The sequence below is a fragment of the Aplysia californica genome, unplaced genomic scaffold (genome assembly GCF_000002075.1).
Source record: "Aplysia californica isolate F4 #8 unplaced genomic scaffold, AplCal3.0 scaffold00175, whole genome shotgun sequence".
Classification (NCBI taxonomy): domain Eukaryota; kingdom Metazoa; phylum Mollusca; class Gastropoda; order Aplysiida; family Aplysiidae; genus Aplysia; species Aplysia californica.
In genome coordinates this window covers 734,584-746,415 of record NW_004797445.1, presented here as the reverse complement: position 1 = coordinate 746,415, position 11,832 = coordinate 734,584, and the positions used below count along the sequence as shown (strand labels likewise).

The 11,832-nt window shown below is 40.0% G+C and overlaps 1 protein-coding gene across 5 annotated transcripts in view; it reads left to right on the top strand.

Annotated features, from left to right (window-relative positions):
- Positions 1-466: 466 nt before the first annotated feature.
- Positions 467-11,832, top strand: part of LOC101847340 (clathrin interactor 1) — a 30,103-nt gene continuing 18,737 nt past the window's right edge. For 4 of the 5 annotated variants that reach the window (XM_035969733.1, XM_035969732.1, XM_035969731.1 and 1 more), the window contains exons 1-5: positions 467-664; positions 7,193-7,394; positions 8,653-8,791; positions 9,264-9,407; positions 9,828-9,999. In XM_035969733.1, coding sequence (XP_035825626.1) covers positions 618-664; positions 7,193-7,394; positions 8,653-8,791; positions 9,264-9,407; positions 9,828-9,999 — 704 coding nt within the window. In that variant the 5' untranslated portion in view covers positions 467-617. The remainder of the gene's footprint in view (positions 665-7,192; positions 7,395-8,652; positions 8,792-9,263; positions 9,408-9,827; positions 10,000-11,832) is intronic. The other variant, XM_035969730.1, reaches the window with a different exon arrangement.

The following is an 11,832-nucleotide window of genomic DNA, read 5'->3' as shown; positions in this document are numbered from 1 at the left end:
AAAAAAAAAAAAAAGAAGCCAATTTTAAAAGAAACAGTTTGGATCAAAAATCTTTTCAACAATGTTAGATTCTCTATGTGTTGTGTTCCTTATTATGCCCCCATCACTTTCACAGTTGCCATTTGGATTTGAAAGGGAATTAATAAATTACCATTCCATTTTTCTTGTTATAAGCACGATAATCCCCCTTGGTAATGGATCTCCGTTCCGTCAAAGTTCCTTTTGCTGTCGTTGAACAAGACATAGATCTAATTATATCGTGTCTTTTTCGACTTTTTAACTCTTTCAAATAGCATAAATTTTATCGTAACTGAAAAGCACTTTATCATCTCAAAATTTTATCAAAGTTATAAATATCCCTAACTAATGCAGATAATGAAAGCCAAAAAGTAGGTGTTTGTTTACGCAACACATTACAAAGCAGCCAGATTAGGAACAAGGCCAATCAAATACAGATTTTTTTCGAAGCGCCGCCATTTTGTGGGTTTGCCGAGCCAATACTTCCGGTTGTAGAAAGGGTGACGAAAGCTGTGTAGCTGCCGGGAATCTGTCAACATCGGCTCTTTGGTTGAAATTAGTTCCTTTGTTGGATATTATTTGGACATTACAAAAACAAAATGTTGAGTGCAGGAGTGTGGAAACTCAGGGAGTTGACTGATAAAGTGTAAGTAGTCATTGAAAAGATGGATTTGGTATGTGCCGTCATGTCAACTTCCGGTTTTGTTGACGCTTGACACGAAAGCAATCTCTATCTCTCCTGTCCCCGTCCACATTCCTCAAATCTTAACTTTTTGCCTCTTCAGTGTAATGTCTTTCTCGTTTCCTTCCATAAACTGTTAACTGTTCAATCCCCTCTCCCTGGCTTTTTCTCTTTTTGTTATCATATGAACGTTTACCCGTCACGGTCAGGGCAATCTTGGTCTATGAATGATAGTCGGTGGTCGGTAAACAATGTCAACAAAGTCTCCGTGAAATCTGAAATGAAATGACAGACCGAGAACACCCCCACCAGTCCTTGCCCAACCTCTAACTCAAGTTATTTGACTTTGGTCTCCTAGTCTATAGTTGCAGTCTAATTATACCTTAATCCCTGTTGTAGTTTTGTAAAGTGAGATAAAACAGGCCTTTTTAAAATAACTTTTTTTAGGGGGTCTGTCTGAGTCATGACTTGAATTTGATTCCATTGTATTTCCATTCAATTTATTGACATGGACATGTAAATCTAGATTCTAGATTAGATCTAGAGCCCCTGCACGGCATACCGTCACCTTAGTGTTTTGTGATGACTATTTCCGGAAGTGAACTTTTGTAGGGAAGATTGAAGAATGGCCACCGGACCATTCGTACATTATTGCGCGAGAAAGTGGGATAGGTGGGGCGGGTGATTGGGAGGGGGAGGGGGTACAGGGGGGGTCTCCCCCCTGACAAAATTTTAATGAATAGATCTACCGGTCCGAGATTCTCCATTGAGAGATATTAAAAACGGGAAAATTATGAATTCGTAAGGTTGAGACATAGGCAAAGTCAGTCCGCTGGTCCGGTATTCTTCAATCTTACACCCTTTTGTATTAGATACAATAACTTCGGCTCTTTTAAAAACATCGACCCAAAATTTCGTTTCGTTGAGAGGCCAGCCTTTCCTGTCGGTGTGGGGTGAGGTTTTTAGTCAGATAGTGTATAATACATAAAGAAGACCCCTAAGTGCCCTAACCGAGACTTGACGCATGTCATGGCATGTACCCCGTACCGTCACATGTCGGGTTTTCTGTCATGGCATGTACGCCTTATACCTGTCACCCACTACACCCCATTTACCAGCACTCTCAAATTGAAGCACAACTAGGCGTTTGAAAAGAGGAAAGAAGCAAAGACGAACTCCTTTTGTACAGCGGGCCAAAGATAGAACTAATGTTTATTGACATACACTAAAAAGAACAACCACCAGAACAGACTCACATTTTACTCACACATAGGTACATGAATGTTTCATTTTACTCTTCCACACATATCACAAACTCAATGATATGAAACATCTTTCTCACACACAGGTACATGAGTGCTTCATTTTATTCTTCCTCACCACAGCAAACTCACTTGAACATCTTTTACTCTCACACACAAGTACATGAATGCTTCATTTTACTCTTAGACATCATGTATCACAACAAACTGCGGAGCGGTCATCGTCGTAAACCAATCCCACTTCCTTTTCATCCTCTTTCTCCTCCTCACTCTCTAGTCTCTCCTTTTCTTCTCTTTAGCTTCATCATCTTTGCCTGTACTTTCCTCTTCCTTCCCTTACTCCCACATTTCCATGTTGTTTCTTCTTCTTCTTCCCTGCTCTCTGCTTCTCCAACTTCGTTAACTTTTCTCCTCTTTTCTCTTCTTCCTTCTCCACCCTTTTCTCTCCCTTTCTCTCTTCCTCTTTTCCACTTCTTCCTTTTTCTTCTCTTCTTCCAATTTCTTCGCCTCCTCCCATGCTTTGTACTTTGCCCGTAAGACATGTATGTAGGGGCCTTAGCCCGCTTCTCTGTGTTGAAACCTTAGAGTTCCAGCTTGCTGGTACGGGCAGGTTGACGAACGAGGGGGCAGGAATGAGTTGATTGTACAAATCAAGGTACTTTCTGTAAGCCCCCTCGTTCTCCTTAAGTTCGATTTTGTGCCAATGGCAACGGCGGACCCAATGACAATGCATGTCTGATGCCATTCATCCACTGGCAATGGCGTGATCAATTAGCTTGTCAAGGACAAAGCTAAATTTAAAGTGTTGTCCTGAGGTAGTTTTTGGGGGACTTGGGGTGTCACCAGAGTTTCATCTTCCAATGGGCTCAATGCCTGCTCAGGCAGACAATAGTCATGGTTCTGGTTATCCACAGGATCCTGAGCTGGTGTTGAAACCAAAGGTAGCTGAAACTCTGCTGCAGGATCCAGGGAGTCCTCGGAGGTACATACATTCGATCCCCGAGAATTCCAGACCTGTAGTCGAAAAGTCTAGGGCATCAACTGACCACTCACAACTAGAGACAAGGGCAGTTGGGGGAGGGCCAGCAAGTTTTTCTTCTGAAACAGAAGCAGTAGGAGCAGGAACAATATCACAACATGTGGAAACAGTGGCTGGAAGAACATCATCACAACATACATTGGACAGAGGAACATCGTCATCATCATTACATACAAAGGGAAAGAGTTTCCTTCATATAAATTTGTTTCAAACATTAAAAAGGAAAAATCTAAAGTCGCTCATTTTCTAATGAATCCGTGTCGAAATAGATCTATCTAGATCTATATCAAATCATAGAAACTATAAAATCTAAAGTACTAAGATGCCATCCATAGTCCGTCAAGAAATAACTATTTTTCAAGTCACGCACCATGTAAAAAAATATAGTGACGGTATCGGGTACATCCCTAAAAAATTGTACCCCATACCGTCACCCCCCCTACGGGCGCCAATTGTTACAACAAAGGGCAGCGAATGGTTTGAGGCGGTAACTAGACACCTTATAAACTGAATAAAAATGCGATTCTGCGGGTACGATTACAGAACCAATAGCTTATTTCCCACGACGCAATGCGTATCTGCAAACCGTAATGGCTGAACGCGGTTCTTACCTTTGGAGATATAATGGATTATATCTGCTCACACAGGTGTCTGATTCTGCTCAAAATTGTTGAACTTGAAAACAAAACAATGTTGAACGGAATTGTTTAGCAGACAGCATTCCAGGTTATCGCATAATTGTCTGGTTGTCCAATTTTAGGCCAAATGCGTGCCAACTGACGGTCTGACGTACGTGACGGTATGCCGTACATAGGCTCTACATCTAGATTCTAGATCGAGAATCTTGAACTGGAATATCTAATTGGCTAATTCTCAGGATGAGATATTACTAGATCTAGATCTATCCACCCATCTATTTCTCTTCTATCTCCTTCAAGTAGCCTGTTACATAAACTGCCTTTTTTTGTAGCCGGCCACCTCTATTCTCACCCCGGGTGAGAATAGCGCAGGCGACCCTTTTGACTATTCTCACCGGGTGTGGGTTCACCGTTATAGCCTAGGCCAACCAGTGCAGCGTTCACCCTGAACCACAGAATTCTACACTGTGATAACAGAATTGTAGAATTCTGTGCCGTGAACAGACGTTCCAGCGCTCTTGTGTTAATGTTAGAAGCCTAAAAGTGTGCAATTTGTCTGTGGGCAGTGGAAAGAGAGAGGAGTAGCTCGAGAACTTCCAGGCAAAACAAAATGGTGACCCGTATAGTTCAGCTCGATTCGAAAAGTTAAATAAATAGCCGTAGCATCTTTGTAGACGACCAAATTAATTGACTTTTTTTGTGTTTTTACATCAGTGTTTAACTTTGTTTTGGTCAATTTGATCGTACACACAGATAGACAGTATTCAGAAAGAGACAGAGAGAGAGAGAGTTGAGGATTAGATCTTGCGAGAAATTCCGGGCAAAACAAAATGGTGACCCCCGTAGTTCGGCTCGATTCGAAAAGTGAAATAGCCATAGCATCTTTGTAGACGATCAAATTAGCTTACTTTTGTGCTATTAACGTCATTTTTTCTTTGTTTTTGTCAATTTGATCATCCACACTGATAGACAGTATTCCGAAATTAGGAAAAACAGGTCTTGTTTCACAGCGGGTGAGAATAGCCAACGCTGGCAAGTCTCACCCAGGGTGAGAGGTCGATCGTATGTATTATATTCTCACTCCGGGTGAGGATAGCTTCCTTTGTAAGCCTAAGATTATCTGTAGGCCTATTCTTTTGTAAAGTTGAGAGTGGTCAGGCATTCTGTTACGAGTGACCACTGCCATATTTACTGAACAAAATATGACCTTCTAAACTTCTAAAGTAGATAGAGTAGGTCTAAACTAAGACTGAAATAGTTTGGTTTAGGGTTAGGTCTCTTCTTTTATAATATGAAGCTACAGCGAGCACTGAGCACAGCTCTGTGACTGGCCCAAACAGATGACGTATTTTCGGCATCTATTTTTGTCGTCTTCCGGGGCTTCCCTGAAGACTCTTGGGTTTCCCTCGCTAGTAACAACTGTTGACTAGATCTCGTCGTCTTTGGGTTTTTTGTTAGGCTATTAATTTGTTGTATAATCTTTTACAAACTTACTCAGCTATTCTCGTTCCATAAATTTACCTTCTACTCCTCAAAGTTGTACACACACAGACAGACACACACTCAAGCGCATGCGCACACACACCCACACACACATAGCCAAAGCAGTTGGTGATGAAGCCCATCGCACTCTAAGCGGCAAAGTGGGCCCGCGACAGTGAGATCTAGTCATATGGCGAGGGGAATCCTGGAAGACGCCCTGAATGTAGTTTGCAGGCTATGATTTGCCACGTAAATGGAGTCAAATTTGTGTTCAGCAGACAAAACAAACTAAAAAAAAAAGTACACACACAGAACCTAGACTTAACTCAGGCTGTTCTTCATCAGTGCCGAAATGCGAGTGTTATTACTGAGCTCCTCATGTCTAGCCTAAGTGGAGAATTTGTTCAAATTTCATTGGACGAATACAGTGCTTCCACTCTTCCGTATTTTTACGGAAATCCGTACTTTCTGCCAGTTTCGTACTTGTTCCTCCATCATTATCAACTCCCTTCGTAAAAATCTGCGACAGCGTAGGACTACCAAAATTCTGTAGCAAAAGACCCGTACTCGCCTTCATATCGTTTTGTATAGTTCAAGTTACGGATATTTACGGTAATTCTCTCGGCAGTAGTTTGTTATAGTATCTGTCAGATTGCGCATTTCCTGCCATTGACCATTTATCCCCTATGCCCCATGCATTCATTGGGGGTTGGTCGGCAGTACATTTTTTACCTGCAGATTGATCAAAATCTGGCGAACTTTTTGTGCCTTTTTCTTCCCTTCTGTCATTCCCTCATTCCGTCTATCTTCGGATTGTTGCCGCGGCTGGAAAATTTGCGCGTTGACCAAGTATATTGACTTGTGATCGTAGAAAATTACTGTCAGAAAGAAAATTTTTCGCAAATTTATTGTCTAGGTCTAGAGAAATTATCAGTGCGAAGATTCTATGGCACGAGAACGGGATTAGGGCAGCAATGAAAAAAATTTGTGCTAAAACTACTAAAATCAAGAATAATTCGAAGTGGTGTTCTGAAGTTGTGACATGTGACATTCAGACGTGAAAATTTAGGAAAAATTAGGGTATACGCTGGGTAACTGTATTGTGAAGGTATCTTTATTCATTATTCCCAGGTTTGCCTTCTATCAATGGTGGATGACAAATTAATTGAATTATAGTAGCAATGGAAGGGGAACCTTCTTTTAAAAATTGCCAGCAATGGAAAGATATGTGTGAAGAATTGAAACAAGACAAAATCTTGGTGAAAAAATAGAGGTATTAGTAGTATGGGTTGTTGGCAAACAGGCTCCCAAATGCTATTTTCAACCCTCTAAAAGCACAAAATTTCAATTTCTTCGGGGGCTTCGCCCCCTGAACCCCCACCGGAACGCTGTCCCTGGACCTTAATGGGGGCCTTTATGTGGCCCCCAGACCCCCGGCAGAATTTTCCTTACTTTTCAGCATCAGCTGGTGGAAGCACTGAATTATCTAGAGCTACCACCTTGACATGTTTTGAATGAGACGTACGCCTCGGTTATGAACTAATGCAGGCGGTTCTACAAGTAAGCCACAAATGCACACAAACTCAAGCAGACTGAGGCGCACACATGATCTTCACACAGATGATGCTCGGCGTGCATGCGCTGGGCTAGGAGGGCCTGACTGATATGGGCCAGGCTCAAATAGCTGTTCGCCTTGCTTTTGAACTAATGGAGACGGTTCTAGAAGTAGGCCACAAACACAAGCAGACTGTTGCACACACACACACTTTCCCTGGGGAAACATGGAACCCACTGTTTGTTTGATGCACGAAAGCTAAGTAGGGCCATTCTGTCACGGGGCCCCTCTATATGTAGAGGGTACCAGAAATGCTAATCAGTGTGCAGGCAGGACCTTTGGGATGACTTTCAACCCATCTTAGTCTTACGAGGTCTTTTCCTTCTTTTCCTTAAATCTGTCTTTAGTCACAACTTCCTGGCTAATATATTTATGTTCACAATGTGTGATGAAAGATTTAGAACTTCTCTGAAAAGCAGTGCATTACAGACAAACTTTCCGTAATTCTGTTTTCAGCACCAATGTGGTTATGAACTATTCTGAAGTTGAGACAAAGGTGAGGGAAGCAACAAATGATGACGCATGGGGTCCTCATGGCTCCTTGATGAAGGAGATTGCCCAGTACACTTTTACATACGAACATTTCCCTGAAGTAATGGGCATGCTCTGGAAGAGGATGCTGCATGACAACAAGAAAAACTGGCGAAGAGTTTACAAGGTGAGTTCTCAATAGAATTTTCCAGGTGTGCCTTAGAAAGGTTATAGAACTTTAAAGAACACTCCAGAGACTATGATCTCAATCAAAGAATAAAAAAAGAGCGGGTTCTCATATGGATTTCAAGGGGCACAACTCAGCTCATCCTACCTGGTGTCCTAGTTACCTCATTTGTTACGCGCTGAAGTTACTGACTCTGAACAGAAGGTAGGGAAGTTTTTTTGTTGTTTTCATTGTGTGCGCATATTTGTGAACAATGTGTTGTTCGGCGTACAAATGAGAACAAGTGGCTTAGGCTTGTGTGGTTTTCCACAACACTGCATTGTCACTGTGATTTGATGGCATAGAACTATGAGAAACAGTAAGTTGCAACTCTGCATGGGTGAAGTGAATGAAATAAAGCCATGAGGGGAACAGCAGATTGAACCAAGGGAAATCAACTGAACGACCAACATTATCTACAGAACTGAAGTGTCTCATAGTCTACCTTAAATTATGTTTTGTGTGTTTGCAGTGTGTAGATTGAATAGTCCTTTCTTCCTTACCTGTCCTTCCTCTTAAAAATGACCAGTTACAGCAAGTTTAGGCGTGGTAAAGCAGGATCCTGAGGAAGGTGTATTGCCCTTAAGTCCTAAGTTTATTTTTATCTTCTTGAATGGGTTCCAAGGATTGCAAACTATAGAGCAAAATTTTATCTTCATGAAAAAAGTGGACTCTTATTTGGATCAATGGGTTTATCGGCAATGTGTTCTTAGGTTGCAACCACTGCTTGTGGATACATTTTCCAATTATAACTGTTTCTAAAGTTGGAAGAGGATTTTAAAAAAAGATCTTAAGCAAAATTTTTTTTTCTGTGTATAGATTATATTGTAAGTGATGTCCCTTTTTAGGCATATATATTGTATAATCCCTGAAAAATCATACTTCGTTTTTACAGTAAATGTCTATCGCAATATTATTTTGAAGTGATAATGTGAATACGTCATTGTTTTGCCGTCTGAATTTGTTGATCCAGCAGTTAAAGTCTACAAAAAAACATTTGACTTGTTGAGACTCAAAGTATGAAAGTTTTACATGACCTGAGCTGGTGCTCTGTGATAGATGATTTGTGCAAACTGATTACTGTTCACAAGTTATAAAGATCCTTTTGTCCGTTATTTATTGTTGTAGGTCAATGAGTTTAAGAGTGTATGCTTCTTTTTATACACATGATATGGAGGAATCTTTCTCCCAGCTTACCATTTAGCTGTTTCTTCCTCAGGCTTTAGTGTTGTTGAGCTATCTGATCAAGAATGGCTCAGAGAGAGTTGTAACCAGCACAAGGGAACACATTTATGACTTGAGAGGCTTGGAAAACTATGCTTTCACTGACGAACTAGGCAAAGATCAGGGATTGAATGGTATGCGTCTTTTTATTCTCTTGAGTTCATGTATACTTGTTCTGCATATTTTTTTTTCTTCTAAATTTATATTTGACATTGTGGTAGCTTGAATGTGTAAGATTGTTCAGTATAAATCATGTTTAATGTTTTTGTCTGCTCTTGTTTGTGTGGTGTTGAGAGGGGGAGAAAGATGGCTAGGATCGAATAGTTTGTGATTTGTTACCATTTGATTTTAAGAGTGCCGGTTCTGTGATCGTGGGTGGTAGGCGGGTGCTCTGGTGTGAGTGTGGTAAATAGAAATCTTTAATGATCTTGTTGAAAGCCAAAGCAGCGAGAAATTTTGTGATGGTTGGAGATAAATAAAAGAATATCTCAATGAATTGATGATATGTTTTAATGAGAAAGTCCATGGAGAATAATTACTTTATGGTGGCAAATTTCACAGTTACCCAAAGATAAAATGCCTATTGTTTCTTTTGAAATGTTTCAGTACGTCACAAAGTGAAGGAGCTTCTCGACTTTATTCAAGATGATGACAGACTTCGAGATGAGAGAAAAAAGGCGAAAAAGACAAAGGATAAATATGTTGGCGTGTCCAGTGATGTCATGGGCTTTAGTGGCACATCCTCTTACAGTAAGAGTAATAAAAATATTGATAATCCTGACCTATAACACTTATTCAAAGACTACATTTTATCACTTTTCATGCACATGTGTTCCATGCCTTCTAAATGCACTTTTAGAGGGCTGATTTTTTTTGTCATTTTGGTGGTCACTATATGTCTTGTTTAAAAAATGTTGCAATTTTGGAAAAACAGAAGTAAACACTTGAGATGGATCTGGCAGTACAATGAGTATCAGCAGGAGAACTGTGTTAAATGAGGATGTTATTGTATACATAACTACACTGTTTACATAAAACAATGATTGTTGTAGTAAAGGATTAGAAAAATGCTTTTACAGTGTAAACAAGAATTTCTTGTTTTATTGGGTTGCAGATGAAGAGTAATTGGGGTTTTGACTCATACTGTGTTCATTTTTCTTTGCTGAACAGGTGATCGCTATGACGAAGAACCAAAGAGCTACAGAGATCGGCCAGGGAAAATGGAAGAAATTGAGGACTGGGAGACGGGCAAAAAGTCAGTTGTCAGTGGAGCACTAGACAAGGCTAAAGATCTCTGGAATCGTGCACAGGGCAGGCATGCGCCTGATGACATGTATGACTAGTATGTTTTCCTACGCATGGTGGTGCCAAGGCTTGTTGTGGTTTTGTTATTAGTGCTGGTGTGTGTCACTTGGTGTTCAGAACTTATCTTACTAACGCCTGAGACGTTTCTGATCCCCTTTTGAGGAATATTTTAATGAGATATTTATTATTAAAAGAGGACATCTGATTATAATTATTACTTTGTTTTTTTTTCTCCAAATGACCATTAGTTGATTTGGCTGAGTAAATGTTTTGATGTCATGATAGGACACAATTTTGCAGGTTTTCGCCAGGTGGAAAGAATTTTTTAACTTAACAGGTGATTTTTGCCTATAATCGAAAAGACTCTTTTAAAGCCAAAAAGATTAATGCAGTGGACATAAGGGTAATACTGTCAAGGTGGACAGTGTGTGATTCCTGAATGAGAAGGAACTTTGTCAATCTTTTAAAATCTGTTATTCTTTTCCATTTTACCCTTTTCATTAATTTTTTTATTTTTAGCCTTGTTTATTTCTTCCCCGGTGTATTTCTTTAGTTTTGAAGTAAAAGGTAGTTCTAAAAAAGAAAATGTACACTATGTTTAGTGCAATGGAGTTGTTAGGACACAAATCAATTATTGTATTTTTAGCTGTTCCTGATATATTATTTAAACTAGCATTAGTTTGAAGACCTAATTGAGTGTCATAGCAGTGCTCTGTGTCAGTGTGGGTGGTTATTAGAGGGTGCCATAATAAGTCCAGATTTTTGTTTTGCATTTTTTTTCCTAGCACAAAATGAAAATTCCATTCTCTATACGACAGTAGATTACTCCAAAGTTTGCTCTTTAAGTTGAATGGTTTCCCTGGATTTTCCCTCTTATCTTTGAAAAAAAAAGTTTTCTCACAGATGTTCTTTTGTTGTGAGATCTTCCAAGAGGTGATGATGATAGTATTGTTTGCTGTGCATGTGTAAAACCCACTTTTTTTGTAGTGTTTCTTTATTGTATTTTAAAAATATTTTTAAGACCTTTCTCAGCTGTCATTTCTGCTATGTTACCTGTAGCATGTAGTCTTTTCTTCATACTAGTTTGCTAGTGTGTATGTGCTTGAATTTCACAACTGTTCTCACTCGACTCATGTCTGGTTTAAAATTCTTTTGGTTCACATCTACTACTTGTATCACATGTGTCTGAAACTTTTTGAATTTGTGCTCAAGCTTTAAATAAAGTTTCATTTCTAGAAAGTAATTCAGGGATCACAGTTTTCCGCGGGTCCGCGATTTTCCGCGGTTGCGAGAACTTCCCAAAATCCATGCCGGCGGTCGTTCCGCCCCGGCCTCAAGTCACGCCACTGTAGGCCTTGAGTAGCCTGAGATTGGCCCTAAGGCGCCCTGCGATCCGCAGATTCCTCTAAGCTTGGCCTATTATAGACCAAATGCGAGTGAGACGAGAAAAAGAAAGTCACAAACAGTAAAGAAAACATGCCCTCTCCTTCAATTGGAGGTGAGCCCGAACTGACATTTCCCCTCTTGTTCCGTTGGTTTATTTTGCATTTTTAAACTGATGTGGAAAAGGGGTGGGGGATGTGCACAATATTTACGGAAGTCTATCTGATTGACCATCAAAATTCAGGGGTTGGCGAAAAATTTCACTGTGATCCCTGGTAATTGTCATTGTGGTTATTTATGCATTTATTTGAGACTAAAATTGACACCCGCTTGCTGCACGTAGCATGTCAGAGAGAATGTTCTGTTTTCATCACATTTGTATGGCTCATAAAATATTTATTTTGTGTACATTTTTGGCTTGATAGGCTTGAACTGGAGATTTAAAAAAAAGAATTTGAAACTTAAGAAGTTATTTAATAAAACTATC